Genomic DNA, 27,730 nt, shown 5'->3' with positions numbered 1-27,730 from the left:
CTTTGGGGTAGCTTTTGCATCTACTCTGTGACCCATGTGGTTTAAAAACTTACTAACTTGGGGAGAGAAAATTTTTCACAAAAAAAATATTTGAGAACACCACCTAAAATCACATGGTATAGTGTTAAAGGTGTACATATTGACCTAAGTGCTACAGGAATTAAAAGATCAGAGGCTCATTGATGGGAAAGGCAGAAGAGGAAGCCAATTTGGGGAAATGTTTTTATAGTTAACAATAGCTTCTATTTATTGAGCATTTTCTAAGTGCCAGGAGCACTGCTAAGCCAACTGTCATGTGTTGATTCACTTGATTCTCACAAAACACTGCAAGGAAACTCCTACTATTTTCTCCATTTTTATAATGCACAGAGGAGTTAAATAACTTGCCCAAGATCACAGAGAGGTAACTGACAGAACTGAGCTTTAACCTAGGGAATCTGGTCCAGAGTCTGGTCGCTTAACCAATACACTCTATTGCCTCTCAGCATTCTCACAAATTCATGTTAACTCATGGCCAGGAGCAGACAATCCTCCCTCAATGATGACACAATGGCTTCCTAGAAGTGAATCAGGATCCGATGGAGAGAGGAGGGATGATTCTCCATGCCTACGTTTCCACCACACACCCTCTCTCTTCCACTGGTGACCAGGCACTGGCAGCAGGTAGAAGGATGGACAGCACAGCCGGAGCCCTGGCAGGATGCTAGGGGCTGGGACTGGCCCGGGCAGTGCTGCAGCAGCACCTGTGGTGGTCGTGGTGTCTTCGTTCCTCATCCCAACTCCGCTCCACCAGCTGCTGTGAGGCCTTGTGTCACGACACTACACCAATCTGAGCTTCAGCTTCATATGTTTATGAAACACCATGTTTGACAAGGTGATCATTTCCTGGTCTGCTGCTCTGTTCCACTCTACGGGGAGTGGAGGGAGGCTAGAGGTAGCAGCACAGTCCCGAATGCAAAACTCCATCCACTAAAGGATCCGATTTCAGCCACTCTGCCAAAAGCTACAGTCTTGACAACAGTCGTACTATAATTTAGAACCAGCTCCGAGTGAGGGGGTGGGAACATACCAAGCACAGGGTTAAACCAGTGACCTGAACACTTCTCTTCTCACATTCACAACACCAGAAACCAGCTACAGAGGATTCGAATGGAGCAAATCCCTTAATCTTTCAAATTCTTTTTCCTGATTTGCTAGAGCAGCCAAGGATGGGGTGGGGCTTTCACTTGTGAATAAAAGGTTCTGCTTCATTGTCCCCATGCGGGAGAGCATGGCCAAGCGAGTTGCAACTGTAGGAGCTGGGGTCAGTGGCCTGGCCTCCATCAAGCGCTGTCGGGAAGAAGGACTAGAGCCCACCTGCTTCGAGAGGAGCGACGACCTTGGGGGGCTGTGGAGATTCACCGTAAGTGGGGCTTCGACAGCTTTGTTGTGTGTCCGTTGGAAAAGGGCTGGACTGGTGCAAAAAGAGATTGAATTTCTTCCACAAGGGCTGGCACCCATAGGCGCCAGAACATCTGCTGAACAGGAGGACAGAAAGGGCCATTGAAAATGATTTTAAAAAATAAGCAGGGAATAGCCTGAATTTGGGTGGGAGGTGCATCAGCCACCTTGCAAACTTCATCCGGGGCCAAGAGGAATAAAGATGCCTATGAAGGGTAGAAGAGGATGGAGTGGCTGGGACAAGCCAGGAAAACTCAGGACAAGCAGGGCAGGAGCAGAACCTGGGGGTCAGAAGCAAGAGACTTGAGTGTTGGGGGCAATGGTATAAACACAGCACAGGAATTTCTGCCTCTGCCTGAAAGACTGAGCTGCTTATACATGCTTCTTTTTCCAGCTCTGCTCTATCTGAAGTAAAGCGACACAAGACTCAGTATAGGATGAGTCCTATACTCAAGGTCTTGTTGTCCAGGCAATTCCAATCCATGTCAAGAACAATCAGAAGTGAAGGATGTGAGGAGTCTGGAGACTTTTTTGTTGCCTGAGCAAAAAAAATAATAATATTCTCAGGACTACAGTATGCATTGGAGAGGGAAAAGGGGTGAGGTAGGAGGAAAGGCAACTATAAAGACCACCCTTGACTGGCCTGGGGTCCAGGGAAACCACGGGGGCCCTGCTGGAGGCCACTGAAACCCTGTGAGCTCCACGGCTCAGCCAGGGAGTCATTTGCATCAGATCTCCCCAAACCTCCTATTTTCCCTTCTTCTCAGGAGAGCAGGAACATATCCCGTGAGCTTTAAATGTGCTAAGGAGAAAGCAGTCAGGAAGAATGAAAAGGAGCAAGGTGTCAGATATCCTGGCCTCAGAGTCCTAAGAGACTGAGAGAAAGCAACACTTAGCATTCCCTTATTATAGAAGGGTAGAACTTGGAACAGGAATAAAGTAATTATTTTCTAAGTCAGTGAGCAAAGCTCCAGAGAGGCCAAGGTTCCTAGTTCAGTCCCAGCATAGACCAGCTTAGCTCACATAAAGAAGAACTGCATATCTTGAAATGTGTCCAACCACCAAATGTGACCGTCAATGCACAGAGTCCTCCCCAAGGGGCCTAGGGAAAAGAGAACATCTGTTCCCATGATTCAAACCACATACATTCCGAAAGGGGAGCAGAAACCTGACACAAATGCCATAACTCTAGCCTCTCATGCCCATTGAAAACATTGCTAATCAAACACTATACCCTTCCCCTAATGAGCCTCAGAATCCTTCTTAACACAGTATTCCAGATAAGTACTACTACTCCATTGGGGTTGAGGGTTAGCTTCCAGGATAAAACTGCCAGAGTAGAGTTACTTGGTTAAAGTAATCTCAATCAAAGCAAAAAGTAAGCCCAGAGACCTTGGCATACCAGACAAAAATGCTCCTAATATAAATCACAGATAGCCAATTATTAACACACACACACACACAAAAACTATTAATGTAAGAATCAAGAGAAATAAGTTCTAGATACAGCTGTGCCCAACTGGCTGTGTGATTGGGCAGGTCAAACACCTATGCACAAAGAGCTGTGACGGACACAAAAATGAGAAACAGTCATCCTGCCTCAGGGAGCTGTCAGTCTGATGGGAAAAGGGCAGGATCTTGTAAGTCAGAAACGATGCTATGGGTATTTAAATGAGGTCAGGATTACATTCACTTGAGGGAAGCCAAGAAAGGCTTCATGGAGGAGATGGTGTGTGGTGGACTTTGAAGGATTTCAACAGGCAAATGAGATTGAGTGGGAGATGCCAGGGAAGAAACCGTAAAGAAAAAGTACTGGGCATGCTTGGAAAATAAAAAGAGCTTATTGGTGTGTGTGGTGCTTGTAAGAGAAATAATGAAAGGGGAGGACAGTGGCTGAATGTTTGGGCAAGGGATTCGTACTCAATTTAGAAAGCAATGGATGATGAGCAGAGTTAAGATGTCTTTCTGTTGTTGTGTTTGTTTTGTTTGCATGATAGGAAGACCCATATATGTTTACAGGTAAAGAGAAAATATCTGGATGATAGGAAATGGTTGAATATGTAAGCCCAAATTGAGACAAGATCCTGGCAAAAAAAGGAAGAAGTGGAATTGCAGGCCCAAGTGGAAGGATTTGCCTCGGAAAAGTGGAGAGACACACTTTTCTCAGAGACAGAAGGGGAAGGAAAAAGAAAAATAGAGGCCCTTGTGAGGCACGTGATAGGACATCAAAAGGATGAGAAAGAGGGTGACCCAGCGGTAGCCTAAGTAAAATGGTACCCAGTTAACAACTTGTTTCAGTCCCCATTACCTCATCTGTAAAGTAAGAACGCAGAGTTAGTTTAAAAAATACATAAGAGCTAAATTACTAGGTCCTGGGAGGTAGGGAAAACCATCGCCACCTTCATTCAGCAGCCCTCTCTTGACACAGCAGCCTCTTTAAGGCACCTCTGTACTACCCTGAGATTCCTCTAAAGCCTGACTGAAAATCTCTAAACTAAGTGACCTTAAAGGGGACTTCCAGATCTAAAATGCTATGACTCTCCTGGGTCTTTCTAGAGACATCCCTTCCCCCTTCTACCCCAGCAGATACACACACAGAAACACACACACATGCACGCATGCACACACACACCATGAAAGACTGTTAGAGGTGTCTTTGCAATCAAAGCAAGTGGCCCATTCAAAACCTGCAGAATTACAGAGTCTGCTCGGGCAAGGGCTGTGCTTATCAGAAAATGTACAAGGGGGATCCTTAGTGCCTGTCCTGGGTGAAAGGGGCCATCATGCAAAAATAGACAGGCAAACTGCAGAAACCCAATAAAACACATACAGAGAAGGTTTCCATTTACAAATAGAGAGATTCCCCCAACATTACAGAGATTATAAACTACTGCACTTAATTCGATACTCACACGGGCATAACTCTGGCCTCTTCCAGACCACAGTCTTAAAATGAGAGGAAGCAGACAAAGGTTGCAATGGAAAAGAAAGTCCATCCTTCATTGGGGCGGGGGAGGGGTTGGCATCGTTTAAAAAGAAAAGAGATACATTGATAAAGAACCCACCTGTGACCACCAACTCAAGTGGCAGCAGGAGGTTAAGTGTGGAACATCTGTTCCACAACCAACTCTCTCAGGCTCTTGAGAGGAAAGGGAGGCTTAGAACAAACAGTAATGATATTGGCTGATTATCTCGATTGTAGAGGAATACTTGAAGAAATAAAATGTCAGGAATTGTTCTGTCACTCATAACTAATATTACTCTTAGAGAATTTTAGTATAGGAAGGAGCCTTGAGAAATAGCCTTAATGTAGAACCACACTGACATCCTCTAGAAGTAATTATACTACGCTGATAGAAACACATTCTGCTTCACCCATCACATCTCTGTAACAATAACCCTCCCTGGAATGACGTGCTTCCTTACGCGCATCGAGGTCTTTTCTTCTGCACATGTAACCTTTCACTTATTCCACATTTATTGAGCACCTACTATGCGCCTCATGCACCACATATTTTTAGATTCAGTGAGGGCAATGATGAAGTGTAATACTTCACCCCCTTAAATCACTAAGGAATTCTTCAGCTATTTCTTTAGGCACGTTAAGCCTGATTCTTACAGGGGCTGAAATGATTTGTTAATTGGGTACCATTTTACTTCTTCTTAAAAGTCTTATTTCTAAAAGTTCAGTAATCTTAGTAGGTTTCCTTTTATTCATATATTAAACAAACATTTATTGAATTCATATTATCTTGGAGGGGATACACCTGACAGGCCCCTAACCTCTTGGGGGTTCCTCAAATCTCCTCTGAGGTTTCCACAGTTCCCCTGTGCTGTAGATCTGAAAACAGATCTACAGACTCTGGACAGATTGTAGACAGTCTGACTCTCCATAGGGAGAGGAAGTGACAAAGTAAAATGTGTTCCGGCTGTTCAAAGGAGAAGAAAAGAAGGAAGTAATTGTTCTTAAGAACAAGAGCTGAACTTCCCTGGTGGCACAGTGGCTAAGAATCCACCTGCCAATGCAGGGGACATGGGTTCGAGCCCTGGTCCAGGAAGATCCCACATGCCACGGAGCAACAAAGCCCGTGCGCCACAACTACTAAGCCCTGCGTGCTGCAACTACTGAAGCCCACGTGCCTAGAGCCCGGGCTCCACAACAAGGGAAGCCACCACAATGAGAAGCCCGTGCACCGCGATGAAAAGTAGTCCCCACTCGCCACAACTAGAGAAAGCCTGCACACAGCAACGAAGACCCAACGCAGCCAAAAAAAAAAGAACAAGAGCTGTGAATGTAGTGCATTGAGAGAATGTCTCTATGTATCTATATAGGAGTGACTTTTATTATCATTTTTTATCTATTTTTTAAATGAGAAAGGAGAAACCTCTGACCTGACAAAGGTTTCTTCCCGTTGCCTATAATCCTCTCTGGAGGACACAAAGCTTGAGAAAGTAAATTTCCACGGTAATTTTAGAAGAAGAATATTACAAATAACAGTTAACATTTTTTGAGAGCTTACCAGGCACTATTCTAAATGCATTAGAACTATCATTTCATTTTATCCTAGGGGTTATGTAGTATTGTTATTCCTATTTATAGAAGAGGGAACTGAGACACAGAGAGGTTAAGAAAATTCCCAAGGTCACCCAGCTAAAAATGTAGAGCTTGAATATGAACCCAGGCTGTCTGACTCCGTGGTCTGTGCTGACAAGAACTATACTCCATGCATTTCTAGAGTCTGTGCCACAGCTCAGGAATAAAGGCAGGCAAATCCTGGACTGTCCATGGAATCCCATGAAGTATTCTAGTGAATATGACGTCTTTCCCATTGTATTGCAGGACCAAGTGGACCAGGAAGGCAGAAACCCCTCCATTCTTGCCTTTATTATTTTTCCCCTCTGTACAATCCATCTCCCTTCCCCTCTCATTCAGTTTTACCTTCAAGACAAAAACCTTTCCCCTAAGTGCCCCCATCAATTCTCAGGAAAAATGTGCTTCCACATGCAGACTGCCACAGAGAGGGTAATTGGCACACACACAGAGACAATGACAAGAGTGCCTGCAGCCGGGGGTCCCAGCAGGGCCTGAGAATCACTGGGGCAGTTTGTTCACTGAGGCAAACACTGGAGGGGAGGGCTTAGGACCTGCAAACCCCATTCAGGAGTGGCATGGACTCGTACTCTCTGTATATATCTGAAACACTCCTGACCTTGTATTTTACCAGGAGACACAATCAGTGGGAGGAAAGAGAGACAGAGCAAAGTGCTGTTGGATTCCATCCTAAAGGCCAGGTTTCCATACTAAGCTACAGTTTCTCCTCAGCTGGCATCTGTGATACATTACTTCACATTAGGCTTCAGTGTTTCCTGGAAGGTTTTCTTCTTCCTGCCTTTACAATTATTTTCCAAAATTTTGCACAGCAGAGTTGTTGTTTTTTTTCTTTTCTATTTTTGTTTGTGGGTTCATTTGTTTTAAGGTCCCCATGGTTCCCTGACTTATCCAATTCCAATGAGTCTCTACTACTCTTTGATTTTTAAACATGCCATTATAAAATGTTTTAAATTTTTTTGAACTACTTTTATGGAAATCTTTACAACATGATATTATGCACATCTCTACCCCCCTTCTAACAGTATGTATTCCAAATTTAGCCTTTTATTGTTGTTAACTAGAAATTGGTGCTTTTAACAAAGTATTATTTACAATGTGATGCTCTCAGATGCCAGAGAAAAGTGAGGGAGCTTTGGTCATACACAAACTGACCGGAGAATGTTTATAACTGATGTTTTTCTCCTTTTACTATAGTTTCTTCCCCTTCTGTTTGCTCTCAACTTCTCAATATTACAGCTCTTTAGAGCTATTCCCATTCTCTTTTTCCTATAACCCAGAGGAAACTTGATCACTTTTAACTATACCAAACCAGCACTAAATTTAGTTCTAATACCTGGCTTCAAGTTTAAGGATGTTCTAAATCTGTGTTGTCCAATAAGGTAGCCACCAGCCACATGTAACTGTGGAATGCAGTTGATATGACTAAGGAACTGAATTTTTTATTTAATTTAGTTTTAATTCATTTTAATTTTAAAACCAATACTTAATTCAGTTATTGGAGAATTTTTAAGTGTATTTGTTAACAATTTGGGTATGTAAATCCACTTTTTCAAGTGAAAATTTAGCATTTGGATTCAGATGTGTAAAATATATACTAGATTTAGAAGACTTAATATAAGAAAAAAGTTTTAATACGTCATTAATAATTTTATATTGATTACACGTTGAAACTATAAAATTTTGGATATATTGAGTAAAATAAAATACACCATTAAAATTAATTTCATCTGTTCCTTTTTACCTTTTTTAATGTGGCTATTGGAAATTTTTTAAGTGCATGTGTGGCCTGCATCACATTCCTATCGGCAAGACAGCTCTAAAGTCTTGTTATTCAAAGCGTGGTCCGTGACCCAGCAGCATCTGCATGGGAGCTTGTGAGAAATACAGAATCTCAGGCTCACCCAGACCTACTAAGTCAGCATCTACATGTTAATAAGATTCTCCGAGCAATTCTTAACAAGATTTAGAAGGACAAATCTAGAGAGCTGTGCTTCTCAAACTGTGGAGAAGAATCAGGTTTGTTTTAATTTCCAAGAAATTAGACAATCATATTTGTAAAATATAATAAAATGAACTATTAGAAAGGTGAAAATGAAACAAAGAAAAATTTCAAAACATAAATTTAAACTTCTTTGAAAGTGTGCACAAGGCAATAACTATAGAGAATCACTATTACACTCGTAGCTTTTTGCTAAACAAAACCATATGCGTGAAGTATCAGTTCTCCATATTAAACACCCGTAGGCACACTCACTACACATTGTACATATTAATACTTAAGGTTTATAATGTGATAATTAAGCTTGCTTCTTGTTTGTCATTTTATCTAATCTGGGCTGGATGGATAAGAGCACTCCTCCCAAGAGATAACATATATCTAAACTGTTTCTAAATTTTGCTTAACAACACACATAGTAGAGAAATGAGGCTCACAGAATATGAGAATGGAGTGGAAGAAAAGATTTTAAAGAAACCTCAGCAAGCTCAGGGTATTCATTTTTTTAACTGCTATCCAAAATGAAGCAAGTAATGCTGTATTTTAAAAATTTAACTTCAGTCCTTTATCAGTAGTCAGTTCTGATCATTTATTCTGTAAAATTATAAGCGAATATCAATTATCTTTCAATGAAAGAAAATAATTATAGCTTTTATGCACTTTTGGAAAACAGTTTTCAAACTAACCTTAAAATGTTACACATTGGGGACTTCCCTGGTGGTGCAGTGGTTAAGAATCCGCCTGCCAATGCAGGGGACATGGGTTTGAGCCCTGGTCCGTAAGATCCCACGTGCCACGGAGCAACTAAGCCCATGTATCACAACTGCTCACCCTGTGCTCTAGAGCCCACGAGCCACAACTACTGAGCCCATGTGCCACAACTACTGAAGCCCATGCACCTAGAGCCCGTGTTCCGCAACAAGAGAAACCACCACAATGAGAAGCCCACTCACCGCAACTAGAGAAAGGCCACATGCAGCAACGAAGACCCACACAGCCAAAAATAAATAAATAAATAATTTTTTTAAATTAATTTTTTAAAAAAGTCGTACGCTGTAATGTAGTCTTACCCACATTACTAGTACTCAGTTCAAATCCCACACAACTCATCACATGACTTAGACAAAACCAAGACTGATCTATGTCCCGTTTATCATGAAGGAGTCCACATGCCTGGATACTGAGCGATGTCAAATTATAGCTATAAAAGTTTCTAGATGCTTACTCTCACCTTCTGTACTTATATTGTCATAGACTGGTTCTATAAAAAGTTCATATTTGTCTGGCTCTGCTGACTACATCTTTGCTTTTTTTCTTTTTTTTTAATTTGGTTGTGCTGGGTCTTAGTTGAGACATGTGAACTCTTAGTTGTAGTTGTGGCATGTATGTGGGATCTAGTTCCCTGACCAGGGATCAAACAGAGGCCCCCTGCATGGGGAGCTCAGAGTCTTAACCACTGCGCCACCAGGGAAGTCCCTACATCTTTGAGTAACACTGCTTTAGATCTTCCTACAGAATGAAAGATCAGGATTTAAATAGTCATCTTTCTCAGAAGCCATTTAGATTCCAGTTTTCTAGATTTATTCTGGATAAATGGGACTGTCAGATGTGGAGTCACAAATAAGAAAGATAAGGTGAACTCATCAGTTGATGAGATCGGTATCAATTCAAACTACAAAGGTATGTTTATAATATTATTTTGTTATCACTACATATTTCATGCAGATCTAGACTCAAACCTTTTGAGGGAACAAAGTCCTCTCCATATGTGAGGTTTAAGTTCACGTTTCTACTTGTTCACACAAATAAAATAATTTTTGTTTCACAGGAAAAAAGAACTATACATATACAAGATGGTAAACAATATTAAAATACTAAGGACTTTCCCAATGAAATTAGAACAATTCTTTATAATACATCTAAAAGACAGAGGCAATGTACATACCTAAATGAATAACTAAAACTGCCCACTATTCAACCTTGTAGTAGTTGTCTGAGATGTTGCTATTTGCTAGTTACCCAAGTCAAAACTGGAGTGGGAAATTGTTTAGTGTTTTGCCATGCTCACAGTTGTCCAATCTGGAAACCTTTGACCTGCTTCCTCTCCCAAACCTTAAATCCAAACAATTTCACAATCCTATGCATTCTACCTTTCTGCTACCTAACAAATCCCATCTCTCTCAGTTTCAACTGCCACTGCCTTTGCTCAGGCTCTCATTGGCAATCGCACGGATTTGTGTTTCAGGTTCTTAACTAGCCTCATTTCCTTCCTTTCCAGATCCCTCTAAGTTATCATTTGTAGAACCAGAATTATCTTTTCAAAATTAAATATGAATCACTTCCATGAATTTCTATGAAATTCAAATTCCTTGACTTCAGATACAAAATCCTTCATAATCTGAACCCCCTTTCTCCATAATCCTTTCAACAATACCTCATGAAACCAAAGCAATCGTTCATCATCTAGATACTACTTCCTGGCTCTGGTGTATTTCCATATTCTCCTGTATTTTGCAGTGATGCTGTGTGAATCCGGACAGGTGAGTTTATCCCAGGTTTGTTAGCATGTAATAAATGAAATTGTAATTCTGATTATGATATTCATAGTGGGGTCCAATATTCATCATCTTTCAAGTAAGGATAGCAAATTCCATTAGAAAGCAGGTAGCATATGTAAATTGTATGGTTCAACGTCTAAAAATTAACATCCATTTCATGTGTGTGCATGCACATGCACACATGCATACACACTCATGTGCATGCACTGTTTGTACAGGAACATGTTGAAGAAGGCAGAGCCAGCCTCTACAAGTCTGTGGTTTCCAACAGCTGCAAGGAGATGTCTTGTTACCCAGACTTTCCATTCCCAGAAAATTATCCAAACTATGTGCCAAATTCTGTATTCCTGGAATATCTCAAAATGTATGCAAACCAGTTCAACCTTCTGAAATGCATTCAATTCAAGGTTAAGAAAGGCACAAAACATCAGTTAGTAGTCAGGAAGTGTTTCCTACCTATCTTCTATTATCTCTCTCTACCCTAGGTTCTGTAGATCAGATAATGAACTGGCAAGATTGCTGACACCAGGCTGGATTCCTTTTCCCCTTTTACTTACAATCACCCTAAGTAAATCTGGAGATGCTTTGTCTAAGGATTTGTATGTATAAACTTTTAGTTTGCAATGCTTACAACCAAGTATCCAAATGGACCTTAAAATTGTCAAACCAGATTTTCAGTTTGGGCCAAATGCCTATACACAGGGACATTGAGAACTTCCTGTCAGCTCCTGGGTACTCTCTTTTTACTATCCCTTTATATGGGATGGGTGCACTGGCCTATACACAGTTATAAACTTTTAGTTTGCAATGCTTACAACCAAGTATCCAAATGGACCTTAAAATTGTCAAACCAGATTTTCAGTTTGGGCCAAATGCCTATACACAGGGACATTGAGAACTTCCTGTCAGCTCCTGGGTACTCTCTTTTTACTATCCCTTTATATGAATGGATGGGTGCACTGGCCTATACACAAAAGAATGTCACTATTTGAAGGAAATCTTTTCTAGGTATCTTAGGGAATAGAAAAATCTTTGATATTTTCTCATTGGCCATACCCACCTCCCTTCCCATTTCAGAGGACAGAGACAGGAGGTAGATAGAAGGACAAAGGCAAAAAAATATATCCTCTTTCTCCTCTTTCTTTCTTCCTTTTTTCCTTCCTCTGCAAGAAACACATGAAAATCCATGTGTTTCCCTTCTATTACCCTCCCTATCAGAGATGGGGATAGTAAGGAATTCTTGGAGAATTACACAGAGAAAGTAACATGAATGGAAAGATTGACCAAAACAAGTACCATATAAGATTCACATTCACAACCTTAAAAGTACTCCTGATCAAAATGAAGTCACTATCTCGAAGAGATATCTGCACCTCCATGTTTATTACAGCATTATTTACAATGGCCAAGCCATGGAAACAACTGATGGATAAATGGATAAAGAAAATGTGATAGATGATGGATAGATAGATAGATAGGACAATGGAATATTATTCAGCCATGGTAAATAAAGAAGAAAATCCTGTCTCTTGCAAACACATGGATGAACCTTGAGGGCATTATGCTAAGTGGAATAAGTCAGACAGAGAAAGGCAAATTCTGTATGATCTCACTTATATGTAGAATCAAAAAAAAAAACCAAACAAACTCATAGAAACAGAGAACAGATTGATGGCTGCCTGAAGTAGATGGAGGATGGCGAAGGGAAATGGGTGAAGGTAGTCAAAAGTAATAGACTTCCAGTTATAAGATAAATGAATTCTGGGGATGTAATATACACTATAGTAACTATAGTTAACAGTACTGTATTGTATATTTGAAAGTTGCTAAGAGAGTAGATCTTAAACGCTCTTATCACAAAAAATAAAATGATAACTATGTGGAGTGATGAATGTTAACTAAACTTATTGTGGTAATCATTTTACAATATACACATATGTCAAATCATTAGGTTGTACACTTTAAACTTATATGGTGTTATATGTCAGTTATATCTCAATAAAACTGGAGAAAAATAAAAGTACTCCAGTTGTCCAAAGAATATTTCACCCCACTTCCTTATTTTCCAAGGGACAGAATAAAAATAAAACACTACCATAATCAATGGATATAGTCCACAAAAAATATATTTAATGCATCAGAATTTCTGAATCTGAAGCATTTCCTTTACTACCTGTTTCCCAAGCCTGTTTTAAAATAACTTTAAAAAACTAGATGTTCACCAGTCTTAAGAAAGTACACACAAGCAGCTGTCTGTAAGAGGTTTTGTTTTTCCTTCCTCTCTATACATTCCAAATTTTCAATGATGAACACATTATTTTCAAGATAAAAATAAATTTATTTTGAAAGATTTTTTAATTAACTGAAAGTTTATATTTTAAAAAGACAATTGCTAATACAAATGTAGAACCCAAGAAGCACTTCAAATATTATAAACGAGACAGTGAACCATTAGGAGGGACTTGAGAAGTCTGTCTTCTTTGAAAACTGAAGAGGAAAGCAAGGCAGCAAAGTCTCTTGGTCAGTGGCTCATTTATGCTTTTAAACTTGACTTGTAAATTTCTTTTATATATTTTCTGAATCAGAATCTAGTACCCATGGATATACACGTACTCCATGAGAACAAAAATAGACCACAGTTGACCCTGGAGCAACACGGGGGTTTAGAGGCGCCAACTCTGTACAGTGGAAAATTCCCATTTCCTCCATTTCCCAGGTGCCTCTGTATCCACAGTTCCGCATCCACAGATTCAACCAATTACAAATCCTGTTGTATTGTAATATTTACTATTTTTTAAAATCTACATATAAGTGGACCTCCGCAGTTCAAACCCATATTGTTCAAGAATCAACTGTATTTGAAATTTAGACAACTCCCAACAAATTCAGCCATAAAGTTAGCACTTTTCAGTAGTTCTCTAGATCTGGGAAAACTTCAACATCATAGTCTATAAGACCTTTCATAAACTAAGATACTTGGGACCAAATTTATATTTTCAATTATATATTCAATATTATCCATGTTTCTATTAAAGGAGCTGTTGTAAAGGAACTGTTGTGTATGAGAACTATACATAACAGAAAAATAATTTTTAAAACATAGAAAGACCTAAGTCATAATCTTGGTTCTATCACTCACTGTGAGAATTTGAGGAAATCACTTAAAAATTCTGGACCACACCACCTCTTAAATACCCTTCTACAACTCAAAGCTTAGAATACTTCCATCCGGGAAATTATGATCAATCTGATAGTCCAATTTGATTTCTAGGGTTATGCTTACTAATTATGTTTCATCTGTTCTCTAGAACACTTGAAATGTCAATTGGCACGTCAGCCAGCGGCCCTTACTGGAACCTTGAAAACTATTAACCATGTCTATGATTCTTTTTTCAGACTAAAGTCTCCAGTGTAACAAAACGCCCAGATTTTTCTGTTACCGGCCAATGGGAGGTAGTCACTCTGCATGAAGGGAAGCAAGAGTCAGCCATCTTTGACGCTGTCATGGTCTGCACTAGTTTTCTTACTAACCCATATTTGCCACTGGACTCCTTTCCAGGTATACGCTTTTCTGCAACTGACCTTAGTTTGTCTCATGAGAGCCATCCTTACACTGGATTGGTCTGGAAATAAATTCCTATTGATTCCTCCATTAAACAGTTAAGTTGTGAGGTAAGAGGGTTTTTTCCCTAACCAGCACTATCTGGCCAGTTTTTGGCTTTCATCTGTTTCAAACAACTTATGAGTACCAAAGAGCAGAATGAATAACTACTAAGCAGTTTTATGCTTCACTAAAGTTCAATGTCCCTCCCTAAGTGACTGGCAGCACTCAGAAAGTCTTCTAAGACTTGGGAGGCCTAGACAAGTTGTGAGCCTCAGCAGTGGTGCATTGACAAAGATGAGTATAGAGGCCGCAGAGATCAATCAGTGAATAAAGGAAAAAGTAACTTAATTTTTGTTTGTTTCTATGAGTCATAGCAATTACCTAGATCAGAGGTTTATGGCACTGGATTAATAGTCAGTAGGGGCATGAGCCTTAGAAGGCAAGTTAAGACATCTTTATGTCTCAGTTTCTTTATCTGGCTTTTGTAACATGATTCATGGTAATCTATGTCAAATTTCTATTGGATTACAACTCAGAGGGAATAGAAAATTCAATGGTTTGGTTTATTTCATCTGCAGTAAAGGATTCAAAAAGTTAAAACTTTAGGAAATTTTTCTCTGAATCATCTAAATATGACTTGTGGTGACCCCAAGGCTTGGTTCACAGTTAACCCACGTACCTCTGATGATCCTTTGTCTGCCCCCAGAGGTTACTCAAGTCAGGTCAAGTTAAAATAAAGCATGTCCTGAAAACTGCCATAGACTATAATCATTGAATTGGAATGCAGTTCAGTCTTCTTCCTGGTGCAGAAAACTCTTCACCGTCCCTGAGAAAGACTCAACAGCCTCTTTTTGAACACATTCAACAATGAACTCTTACCACCTGACCCTTTTCTTGCCTACAGAGAAAAATCCCTGAGCAGGCAAGGTACTCCAGACTCCCAGGAAGGAGTACCTGGTACAGGATCACGCCAAGAATCCGGAAACTTTCATGACATAGAGAGTATACTGCATTCATTCGGCACCTACAGTATATTGCACAAGACGCTAAGAATACAGAGGCGGATAAGACAACACATAGCCTGCATGAAAAGAAAGAAAAGGGTTTTATAGGAGTCCAGTGAAGGAATCACATCTACATATGACCTGGAGTGATAGCAATACTCATTTTACAACAAACTCATGTACCTCCAGTGATCCTGGATCTGTCCCCCAGATGTTACTCAAGTCAGGTCAGATTAGGATAAAACATACCTTGAAAGCAATGGAGTCAACGTACTCAGTTTAAATAGGATGAGCTTGGGACCCTGGAGGTATACATTCTAGGCTATACAATTAACAAGCTATATAATCTTGGGCTTTCCACTTAACCTTTCTAAGCCTCGGTTTTCTTTCCTAGAAACTGAGGGGTTTGGACCACATTACCCAATAGCATACATCACAAATCAAGCAAAAAGAACTCTACAGTACTTGCCGTCCTTCTCGATATCCATCTTACCAGCCACTACCAATTGCTCACTTAAAATCCGTAGTTAAATTATTGTTAAGGAGCCTTTAGCATACATCACAAATCAAGCAAAAAGAACTCTACAGTACTTGCCGTCCTTCTCGATATCCATCTTACCAGCCACTACCAATTGCTCACTTAAAATCCGTGGCTAAATTATTGTTAAGGAGCCTCTGAGCACTAAAATTTCATGACTTTAGACTTGAAATGGAGTCCTCCAAATCTCACCATCTCCCTCTCTGCCCCACAGCAGACTTGCTTGGTCTGTACATACTCCCTAGGGTAGTTGTTAACCATTACAAAAATTAAATTCATTTAAGTTATTCGAAAGTACATGTCATGAGTTCTGGAGGCAATTCCATAAAAGGTGTTCCAAAATGTCTTAGTAAAAATAATAGGTATTACAGCTGGAATAAATATATAACTTCCCAAGGTAACTAATTTTATTAATTCAGATACCATATACATTCAGCTGTGTTTACTAACACAGCCACTTCACCTAATAAAAGTTCTTGCTCTGTTCTCCTGTAATATAAGTGGGGAAAGTATTAGCCTGGTAGAAGACTCAGCTACAGAGTCTCATTTTTTCCATTTGTGGTCCAAAACAGCCTGATCCACTGAGAATCTAAGATAATCTAACATTCAGGGATAATTCTATTATTCTCATTAAACTTGTCCGGCTCTCCCTTCCTGGCAGTTCTTGGATCCAGATTGGGTCCCTGTGCTGAGTTAATATTTAAACTTGGTTGCGTCATTTATAAATTCTAAATGATCTAGATTGTGGTTGGGTTCTAACTGAGATTCATGTTAGATTTCTAATGATTTAAGATGAAGTAAAGAGCTACTAGGCCTTGGTAAGGCTATGTGCCACAGCATCCATACTCACCCCCTGAGAATCTAGATGTCTTATCACATTTTCTTAAAAAAAAAAAAAAAGTTTCTTTGTACAAGACATATTACTTTTGATTGTGTTACACAACCTTGAGTATTTTCCAAAACTCTCCAAACATCTGATGTTTCAATGAGATTTGGCATCAACTGTTTGAGATATCTAGCTGGAACAGCAGCTCTAATCCCAGTGTAACTAACAGAATCCCTTTTTCTCTGAGCCAACTCTGGCTGACTCAGCAAACCCAGCTTGAGTTACTGTCAGTCACCAAGATGAACCCACAAGGATCTTTTCGAATAGGGACCATATTTTTATTTATTTCCCAGGTCATCTAGCACAGTGACAGGAACATAACAGGTATCCAAGAAAGCTTGCTGAATAGAGTAGAAGCACTGACTCATAGTTCCCTTTAACTTCTCTGCTCTTGCTCCTTGCTTGTGAAAAGTTCTATATAGATCAAATATTAGTAAATAGAATATTTCTGTCCCATTTATTTGTCAAACTTTGAAAGGTAATGACTTCTTACACTTTAGCTTAATAAGTCTTTATGCCATGATTTTTTTTTTTTAATTAGAGAAAGGTTTATTGCAGGGCAAAGCAAGGATAATGGGCGGCTTATGCTCCAAAACCTTGAACTCCACAATGGTTTGGGGGGAAAATTTTTTTATAGTGCCATGATATTTTAACTTAGTAATCATCTAGTAAGTAAAACTAGAGGCCTATCTAGTGAGATGAAGTACTTCCTTTAAATAAATAATCACCCATTAATTTCTGTACCTTGTATAATTATGTATTCATGTTTCAGATTTTCTTAAAATTGAGTATGCTATGAAAACAACCTAAATCATCTGTCAAAAGGATGTTATTAACTGAATAACATGTATGTTTCATTCACTAGTCTTATAAATTTTCTATTTGACTTCTTTGTTTTTCTATAGGTATAAATACTGTTAAAGGCCAGTATTTTCTTAGCTGAGAGTATAAACATCCAGATATATTTAGAGACAAGAGAGTTCTTGTGATTGGAATGGGGAATTCTGGCACAGACATTGCTATGGAGGCCAGCCATGTGGCAAAGAAGGTATCATTCTTGATGTTACCTAATGAGGAGCTTTATCTTAAGACACATGCCTCAGGCAAACAGTATTTGACACCATGATAACTGATGAAAGGAAAAAAATTCCTAAAACACACACACATACACTAAACATATTTTTTTAGGTATTTTTTTCTTGAATGTTCATAAATGTTACTGTGAATTCCAGGTGTCATTTTTCTTCCAAATCCAACTTCTCTGACTTCCTATTTTTGTCATTTTCCCAGTCAAAAAGAGCTACAGGGGACATCTGTTTCTTACTCAGTCCCATAGGTCAGAAAATTCTGGCAATTTTTCTTGCTAAGATCTCCCATTTGCTCCTTCCTTTCCTTATTGATTGCCACCACCCTCATCAGGTCCATACCACCTCCCACTGAGTCTATTGCGTTGTCCTCCTAATAATAATTATGGAAATAGTCAATATTTATTGGGCTTGCTTACTCTGTGCCCAAAATGGCACTAAATACTTCACTGCATTACCTCAACCAATTATCAAAACAAGCCACAAAGTAGGTACTAGTATCCTTGACTACAGATGAAGAAACTGAGACTTAGAGAAGTTAAATAACCCACCTAAAGGCATACTACCAGCAGGTGGCAGAGCCAGTCCTCAAATCCTAGTCTCTTCCATTCAAAGCCCCAGCTCCTAATTCTACCGAGTCCCTGCACTCCTACCCCAGTCCATCCCCCTACACATGACAATCCATCCAGACCCCCCAACCACCACCAAGCAAATCCTCTGAAAAGACTGCTCTCATTATGACACTCATGTTAAAAAAAACTCCCTCTTACCTAAAAAAATAAAAATTACAATTTGCAGATGTATCAGCCCTGCATTATAGGGGTCTCCATAATCTGGTCCAAATCTTCCATTTTAACTTTATCCCACACTATTTTCCCACATGATCATCAACTGCACGCTGACAGGTCTACTCTGTGCCCTTTCCAGTTCCCAAGTCTCTAATTTCCTCCTTGTTCACACCATACCCCTCCCTTCTGCAGTGCCCTTTTCTCTTTTATTACAATTTAATTTACATTCCCAGATACCTCAACCCAGTATCTCGCTAGTATGAATTTATGTAATAATTGTAATTTACACTCCTTGGTCAGCACTTTTAATTCTTAGTATTGCTAATTACCTTTTATGGTATGTATTTTCTTTCCAGCTATGCTATAAACTCATTGAGAGCCACTCAGCCAACAAATCAATATTAGTTGTTGAATTCCACTATACCGAATGTTATGCCAGGCATGGGGGATACACTGGAAAACAGAACAATCAAAAAAAATTCCCTCTATCACAGAGCATATACTCATGGGGAAAACAGATATCAAATAAAGAAATATAAATCATTAGATCAATAATTGCAAGAGTAGAAATAGCTCTGAAGAAAAAGAATTGGGAGTGTGTTCCCTTCTGGAATTTTCAAAAAGGAACTCGATTGATTGATTGATTGACTAATTGATTGACTTGAAAAGACAGCAGTTTGGTGGAGTTATCCTCAAGGAAGTGAAAGGAAGTTCTGAAGCAAAAATTAACACAGGCCTATCCATGATGACCACCACATGTGGGTAACATATTACTATTTCTATTTCTCTAACCACTGGAAATTTCTTCAATCTGAAAACATGCTTCGGCACACATCATTTCTATATCGACAAAGAAACTCCCCTTGCTTCAGGATATAATTCATATCTACCGAAATGCCATATCCGATTCTGCATCATGACAAAGAGAGGAAGGTGCAGATATGTCTAATGTCAGAATCATTGATGTGCTCATAGTTCTTGCCACCATACTGCTCCATCATGTTATAAGGTCAAACAGATGTATAATAAAAACACTAACACTGGGGCTTTGCTGGTGGCGCAGTGGTTGAGAATCCGCCTGCTGATGCAGGGGACACGGGTTCGTGCCCCAGTCCGGGAAGATCCCACATGCCACAGAGCGGCTGGGCCCGTGAGCCATGGCCGCTGAGCCTGTGCGTGCGGAGCCTGTGCTCCGCAATGGGGGAGAGGCCACAACAGTGAGAGGCCCGTGTACCGCAAAAAAACAAACAACAACAACAACAAAAAAAACACTAACACTGCAGCTGTGGTCACCCCACAGCTGTGGATGCCCCAGTTTGTTGGGAGAAAAACCACATATTAAATCAGTTGTTTTGTATCTGCAAAGCAACAGATTTTTGACTAATTTTTTTTTTATTTTTGAACAGTTATACAGACAACTCCTTATTGTATAGGTACCAGAACTATTAGCTTAGTGAACTCGGTCAGCAGGTAAACTCAAGTAGCCAGATAATCTGTCAAAAGAACAAAAACAAACAAAAAAACCCACCAAAACTAGTTGTATTACTGAATTTTACTGTCAGTTCTAACAATGGTTTGTGTCAAAACCCTTTGCAGGCAACTTTCAATTCCATCCATGCCCTGTTCTCGTTTACAATTATTAGCATACAAAGTTGTTATCACCTGTTCACTGTCTTCTCACATGAGATTCTAAACTCACTACTGCCAACGTCAATACACAATTCACCATGGTGTCTAGCACTGAGCCTGACAGATAAAAAGTGCTCAATAATATGTTCTAAGGCATTTTAATACCTTAGATATTCAAACCATTATCTCAAAAGAATAACTTTAAAGTGGGGGTTAGAGGAGCAAAAAATGTCTTGTCAGGGATGTATTTTGAGGGTGGCCGACTTTTCGGTGCCTGTCAATTCACAAAACTTCTCGAATCTCTGACAGAGCCAGCCCTGTTCACTGTGTCAAACTGGGTGACCTGTTTGATTGCTTCCAGGTGTTCCTCAGCACCAGGGACCAGTCAGCCAGCCCTCCCTCCTCCTTCCCTTCTTTTCATTCTGGGACTCTCCCCTCCATTAGGGAGGAGGTGCCAGTCTTGGGAGAAGTTACTTCTGTGGGATCATGAATGACCAAGAAGGATGATGGGATATGCTTACCATTTACTAGAGTTACTGAACACCCCTGGGCGTGGGTGATCAGCCAGGTCTTTGACTCAGGCTACCCATGGGACATGGTGCTCGTGATGTGATTTCAGAACATGTTCAGAAATGCTCTCCCAACTCCAGTTGTGAATGGGTTGATAGCAAGAAGGATGAACAGCTGGTTCAATCGTGAAAATTATGGCTTAATACCAGAAGACAGGTAAATATGGAGTGTCTGCTGAGAGCTATTAGGGAGAAGGGGCCTCGATCTTTCCAGTGGCATATCCAAACCAGGCAATAATGTGACAACATGACTGAAGGTGAAGGAAAATTTCATACAAATTACTTAATCATAACAGCTAACTGTTTTTGACTGCTTGGTAAGTGAAATTATGTAATACACAATTGTCAACAGCCCTTTAAAGTAAGTAGTATAATCTCCCTTTCATGGTGGGTATGCTAAGGCTTAGGGAAGTTCAGTCACTTGCCGGAGCTCATTTAGTACTAAGTGGGCTCTGTGACCTTGGCAAGTTACATAAACCTCAGCTGCAGCAATCAAAAGGGAATAATTTGTCTATGACTCTTCTGACAAAAGCAAAACACTTGCCTGTGTTGGAAAAATTGAATCCTTCCCCATGTCTCTCTAAGGGCAGTGCCTTCTCCTTGTCAAGATGACCTTGGTTTCAGTCTTGTCCTTTCAGTTACAACCTATGACTTATCCCATTAACAAGAACCAACGGTTTTACTTTCTCATTCATTGAATCTGTACAATGACATTCCATTACCAGGGTGGCACCACAGCCTGGAGATCCTGTCTGATCTTCCTCCAGATTCCACTCTGCACCAGCAGGGATCAGGTGGTACCCAAGCCACAAGTGATATGCAGGCAGCCCCCTTCCTACTACATGTACTTCATTCCTCTGGTTCTCTTCATCTTTCTCTCGTATACCTTGCTCTCTCCCTGCATTTTTTCCTTCCTTTTTTATTTCTACCCTCTTCTATTTCTTAACTCCAGGCCTCTTAGGGGTTTAACTCTTTTCACCAGAGCTTTTTCTACCATAAGTTTTAGAATGACAGCCTGAATGGCAGCTATAAAGAATTTTATTTAATCCCATAAACCCTAGAATATATAAAAGGAGCCTGAGGAATTGTAATCTCTTCTCTCTCAGATTTAGCTAATCTTTTATCATTTCCGAAGTTCTAAAATATATACTATTTCATATGTTCTTCATCCCACCCAATGAACTAAGGATGGCAAATGTTAGTGTCCCTATTTTACAGACGCATAAAAGAAAGCCTACAGGGACCCAATGACTTTCCCAAGCTCTAAGTATAAACATTTGGACACAAGGCCACCCTTACTACCTCCTGCTCCAAAGCTCCTTCCATTTTCTCATATTGTCTCTTTCTGTGCATTCTTCACCATAAGCCAAAAATGGCTCGGCTTACTTAAAATCATCTTGCTAAGTGTTTGTTTTGTGATTCCAAAAGCATAGGCAGAAAAAGATAATTCTGCCCTTATTCCTTTTAAACACATGCATGTTTCCCTTGTATAGTTGCTTCCTAGGAGGAGAGAGTTTCCGGCAGTTCTCAGCAGATATAGAAGTCCCCAGTCTCCCTTGTGGTCCTTCAGCATTCAGCTCTCTCTAAAGTGACAGTGATAGCTGAATGCTGAAATTCAATAAGAGAAGCAGGAGCTAGAGAAAGCTCTGGTCGCTTTCTCCTCAGGCTTCTAAACTCTAATAAATGGTAAGCATATCCCATCATCCTTCTTGGTCATTCATGATCCCACAGAGATAACTTCTCCCAAGACTGGCACCTCCTGCCTAATGGAGGGGAGAGTCCCAGAATGAGAAGAAGGGAAGGAGGAGAGAGGGCTGGCTGACTGGTCCCTGGCAGGTCTCTTCCCCATCCGTGTTTATGTCTAGGACACAACTAAGAGAGCCTGTGCTAAGTAATGAGCTCCCAGGCCGTATCATCACTGGGAAAGTGCTCATCAAGGCAAGCGTAAAGGAGGTGAAGGAAAACTCTGTTGTATTTAACAACACCCCAAAGGAAGAGCCCATTGATATCACTGTCTTTGCCACTGGATACACCTTTGCTTTCCCCTTCCTCCATGAGACTGTGGTGAAAGTTGAAGATGGCCAAGCATCACTGTACAAGTACATCTTCCCTGCACATCTGCAAAAGCCAACCTTGGCTGTTATTGGCCTCATCAAACCCTTGGGTTCCATGATAACCACAGGGGAAATGCAAGCTCGATGGGCTGTTCAGGTCCTGAAAGGCAAGTGCATGAGCAATAGCAGGATGTATATGTTCAGTTTGCCATGTTATTTTGGATACTGGAAATTTCGAGGCCTTCCCCAGGTTCTATCTAAAACAACGCAAAGTCATCTATTGTTCACCAAATTACACTATCACAGTGAATTTGTGTCGTGACCAGCACAAAAGATAAATCATGGATCAAAAAATATCAGCTGTGTCTACCTGTTATTTTGCCTGAATCAACTGGTTCAATTAAAATTAAAAAGTTCAATCAATTGAATGACAAAATCCAGTCAAGCCAGTTGTGAGGGTCTGTCACGTCAAATGAGTAGTGAGATGTTCTGACACTTATCTCTTCAGCTGATGGCTTTATCACCACAGCCATCCACTTAGGCTGCTAGTATTTCTGCCAGAAGAACAGATGACTAGCTGGGTACTAAAAATAAAATATGATCCGTGGTAAAGTATCTTTACCTGCTAAGTAACCACTGAAACCTGAAGTTAAATTGCACTTTTTACTTGTTTTGCTTTACAGGTGTTAATAAATTACCACCATCGAGCGTCATGATAGAGGAAGTTAATGCAAGAAAAAAAAAACAAGCCCAGTGGGTAAGCTAAGTACTATGCATTCTTTTTGAATCATAACGAAAACTGGTAATGCAATAGCAAAGAAAGGTGAGAGTTACATTGGAGAAAAAAGAAGCACCTGAGATTTAGAGAAGAAAAAAAACTAGGCCTGTTTAAGGAGTAAGGAAAGAGAAGAGAAAGGGAAATTGAGGTTTTAATGTCCCAGACTATCACTTTAGACCATGGTCATCTAGCACCACGTGGAGTTTAGATTCTAAACCAAAATATAATTAATCCTCATCTACCAGATACTATTTTATACCTTTATCCATAATCAGCAGGCAAGCTGTTGTGTTTATCCGCTCTGACACCAGAAAGTTCTGCTCATTCATTCATTTCAAAAAATCTGTGTTCAGCTCTATTGTTTTTATTCAGATGACTACTCTAGTGCAGGACCATCTATTTTTCTCGTTTACAATTTTAAATCATTGGAAAGAAGATTTTTTGATATTTTGAAATTATATGAAATTCAAATCACGGTGACATAAGTAAAGTATTATTAGAACACAGCCACACTCATTAATTTACAAATTGTCTAAGGCTGCTTTCGCATTACAACAGCAGAGTTGAATAGTTGAGGTAGAGACCCTAATATGGCCCTCAAAGCCTTAAGTATTTACCATCTAGAACCTTTTGCATAATAAGCTTGTTGACACCTTCTCTAGAGGAGAGGTCTCCACTTGTGCTCTGCTCTTTGGCTACCACCAAGGGCCAGGGATAATGGAAGGGAGATGGCCAGCGAAGAGGGAGACTTGCCCCTTCCCGACTCCTAATCCTAAAACATCTCTGGTTTTATCTGTTTTACCGTTTATCTGTTTCAGACTTTGATATAAATTTTCACTTTTAAAAAAAGGGTCTCTGCGGCAGAATAAAAAAGTTTTAAAATCACTGCATTTAAGAAACATCACTTTTCTCATTCATATGTATTTCCAAATTTCAGTGTTGTTCTACCCTTGTCAAAGTGCTAAATACCAAAAGCACTTTAGGGGTCTCTTCTTCATCCTCAACCTGGGATACGACCTGATATCCATTATGGAATTCCAGTATAACATAAATCATTAATTAGAACTATGTGATGTAAAAGCTTCTGTCACATAGGTCAGTCAATGATATTAGGGATTAATACCAGCATTACAGGGAATTCCACCCTAAGATTTTTGTGGGTTTTCACATTATACAAATCAAGCAATAATTGAGTTCTAGAAAGATTTAGGAATAGTAAAATCATATAAAATCTTTTTTTCTAGAAATTGCTAATCATTTGACAACAGAACTAAAGTAATATGAGATCCATTATCAGCATTTGGAGCACCATATGTACAGAGTATATTTTCAAGGAATCCACCTTGTATTTAAATAATACTGTAAGACCATTAGACAGCTATGGGCATGGCGGGAAGAATATAGAAGCCAGTCCAAATTTTGTACCATCATTGTTTACTTCTGGCACTTTTACTTGCTCTAAGGTTATCATTATTTAATCTTTTTGTCTTCCCCTTTATCCCAATCTTCCTTTTATAAAGGTTTGGCTTGTGTTACTGCAAAGCTTTACAATCCCATTATATCCCATGCATAGATGAACTCCTGACCTATATCGATGCAAAGCCCAACCTGTTCTCTCTGCTCCTGACAGATCCACGCCTGGCTTTGACCATCTTCTTCGGCCCATGCACACCATACCAGTTCCATTTGACTGGCTCAGGGAAATGGGAAGGAGCCAGAAATGCTATCATGACCCTGTGGAACCAAACATTCAAGGTCACAAAAACTAGAGTTGTACAAGAATCCCCTTCTCCCTTTATAAGCTTACTTAAACTCTTCAGCTTTCTAGCTTTGCTTTTGGCCATTTTCCTGATTTTCCTATAAATAAAAGATTACCTAAATGGATTGTCAAATGCACAGCGTAGATGGACAGTGCTTTGGTTCCCCCATTGCAACAGCATTGCCTTCACAGCTATAAACCATATCTGAGTAGTGAAGGCCACCCCCTGCCCTTCCCTGGCTGGCTGGAGGGCCACCGCTGGTATTCCTGAGTGTCTCCCAACTCCACCTGCTTCTAATGCTAGAGGAAGATAACCAAGGTTTCTGTGCATTTGAAGGCTGCTGGAAGGTTCAAGTTTCATTTTAGAAGACAGAGTTGTCCCAGACAGCACTCTGAGCATTTAGACCTCTTTTCTATTTTCATAGATCTCAACTAAAACTCCCTATTTCACAAAAGATTTGGTTGTACTAAAATGGTGCTCTTATGATATCAGCTGATTAAAAATAAAAAGAAACAGCCTAGAATTATTTCAAGTGGTCTTTTATTCTCTTTTTAAGAATTGGGGGAAAGAGAGAAGGGGATAAGGAGCCTATTAATAAAGGCCATAAAAGGATGGGAGGGTTCGATGACTTTGTTGGAGTGTTTGTAAAGGAATGTACTTGCCTGGGAGTACTCATTCCCCTAGAATGCACTCTGCAACAAAACAAGGCCTCCAGCTGGTGTAATAACAACCACAATCAGATCTACTCCACAGAAAACACCCACCTCCACCTGCTCTTGGAGCCGGCCTCCAGCACCCAAAGGAAAAACACCTCCTGCTCACATGCACCTTTACAACTTTGCTTAAAGAGGCAAACAGCTGCCTCTTCTAAGAGTCAATGAAATCCAACTGGAATTCATTACAGAAAAGACACAGCTAAGAAGTCTTTAATAGAGAGATAATAAGAAAGAAAAGACAGAAAATGAAGAGCAAAAGCAAACATCATGTCAGAAGCAGTTTTTGACCAAACTACACCAACCCTGGATTCTCTCTCACAGTTGCACATGTGAGGATGTGACTCAGCCAGAAAAGGTTTTGCCTTCACTTCACCTCACTGCTGGGCTTTGATGGGAAACTTCACCTCACAGAGAGGTCCATGATTTGCATAATGGAGGGGATTCAAAAACTATGGAATCAGGAGAGAGTGAGCTCTATAGGTAAGTAGAGATGCAGGTAACGACTCATCCACTCAGGTCTGTTGAATCAATCACCAATGGCCAATGATTTAATCAATCATGTCTATGTAATGAAACTTCTGTAAAAACAGAAGGAAAGGATGGGGTTCAGAGAGCTTCCCAGTTGGTGAACACATAAAGGCTCAGGAAGAATGGTGCCCTCGGAAAGGACATGGAAACTCCACTCCCTTCCCACCTACCTTGCCCTGTGCATCTCTTCCATCTGGCTCTTCCTGAGTGATATCATCCTTTTATAATAAACTAGTAATCTAGTAAATAAAATGCTTCTCTGAGTTCTGTGAGCCAAATTAGTTCACAAAGCTACTGATTATTTTAGCAAATTAATTGAACCCAAGAAGGGGGAACATTGGAACTTCTGATCTATAGCTGGTTCTCAGAAGCACAGGTGACAAACTGGGCTCACAATTGACAACTGAATTGAGAGGGAAGGCAGTCTTGTAGGACCGAGCCCTTAACTTGTGGAATCTGATGCCATCTCTGGGTAGTTAGTATCAGAATTGAGTTCAACTGTAGGACACCCTGCTGGTCTCCAAGAACTGCTCGACAGTGTGGGGGGAAAGCCCACACACACGCTGGAATTGGGAGAACACTTAACGTAGGAACTCATAAGGAAAAACTGCTCCACTGAATATAATCTGAATGACTTCTTGAAATGCTTTTCTCTCCCGTGAAGCAGAGTTGACACTTTAGCGTTCCTCATGAAGCTGGCTGGGGAGGTTCAGTGCCCAGGGTGGAACATGGCAAGGTAAACTACCCAGGCAGCCACAGGGGCAAACCACGAGGACTCAAGCTGGAGCCTGAACCTAATCTCAAGTACTGAATACATTGTGCCAAGAGACTAAACATACAGACTATGGCCAAACCATCCACAACAATAGAACTCTGACCCGCAACTTCTGCAGCAATCAGATTAGAACACTCAGGACCAGCACGTGGTCAATGAGTGCCAGCTTCTCTAACTGTGGTCCCCACTCCAACCCAGGACCAACAAAGAAAATCAAATATACTCCCCAAACCAGTCACATGTGATGACTTGCTTCTCGTTAGCCCGCCTCCACCTTCCCCATGCCGACAACCTCCAATAAGAGTGAATCATTCCCCTTTTTTCACTCTTAAAAAAAACTCCTCTGCCTGCCTTTAAATCTCTGCCAAATGCTAGTGATGGTAGCTGAGTTTCTTGCTATAGCATGCTGT

The 27,730-nt window shown here is 40.2% G+C and overlaps 1 protein-coding gene across 1 annotated transcript; it reads left to right on the top strand.

Annotated features, from left to right (window-relative positions):
* The first annotated feature begins 1,258 nt into the window (after window positions 1-1,258).
* On the top strand, window positions 1,259-25,771 carry FMO1 (flavin containing dimethylaniline monoxygenase 1). The gene is given in 8 exon segments (XM_024739840.1): window positions 1,259-1,402; window positions 10,825-11,013; window positions 14,003-14,165; window positions 17,544-17,700; window positions 20,672-20,866; window positions 22,575-22,930; window positions 23,447-23,518; window positions 25,061-25,771. Coding segments are annotated over 8 exon segments (1,620 nt in total). The 3' UTR covers window positions 25,405-25,771.
* Window positions 25,772-27,730: the final 1,959 nt, after the last annotated feature.

This window comes from Neophocaena asiaeorientalis, unplaced genomic scaffold (genome assembly GCF_003031525.2).
Source record: "Neophocaena asiaeorientalis asiaeorientalis breed wild unplaced genomic scaffold, Neophocaena_asiaeorientalis_V1.1 scaffold589, whole genome shotgun sequence".
In the NCBI taxonomy this organism is placed as follows: Eukaryota; Metazoa; Chordata; class Mammalia; order Artiodactyla; family Phocoenidae; genus Neophocaena; species Neophocaena asiaeorientalis.
Note: the sequence above shows the minus strand (reverse complement) of the source record. Positions and strands in the feature narration are given on the sequence as shown.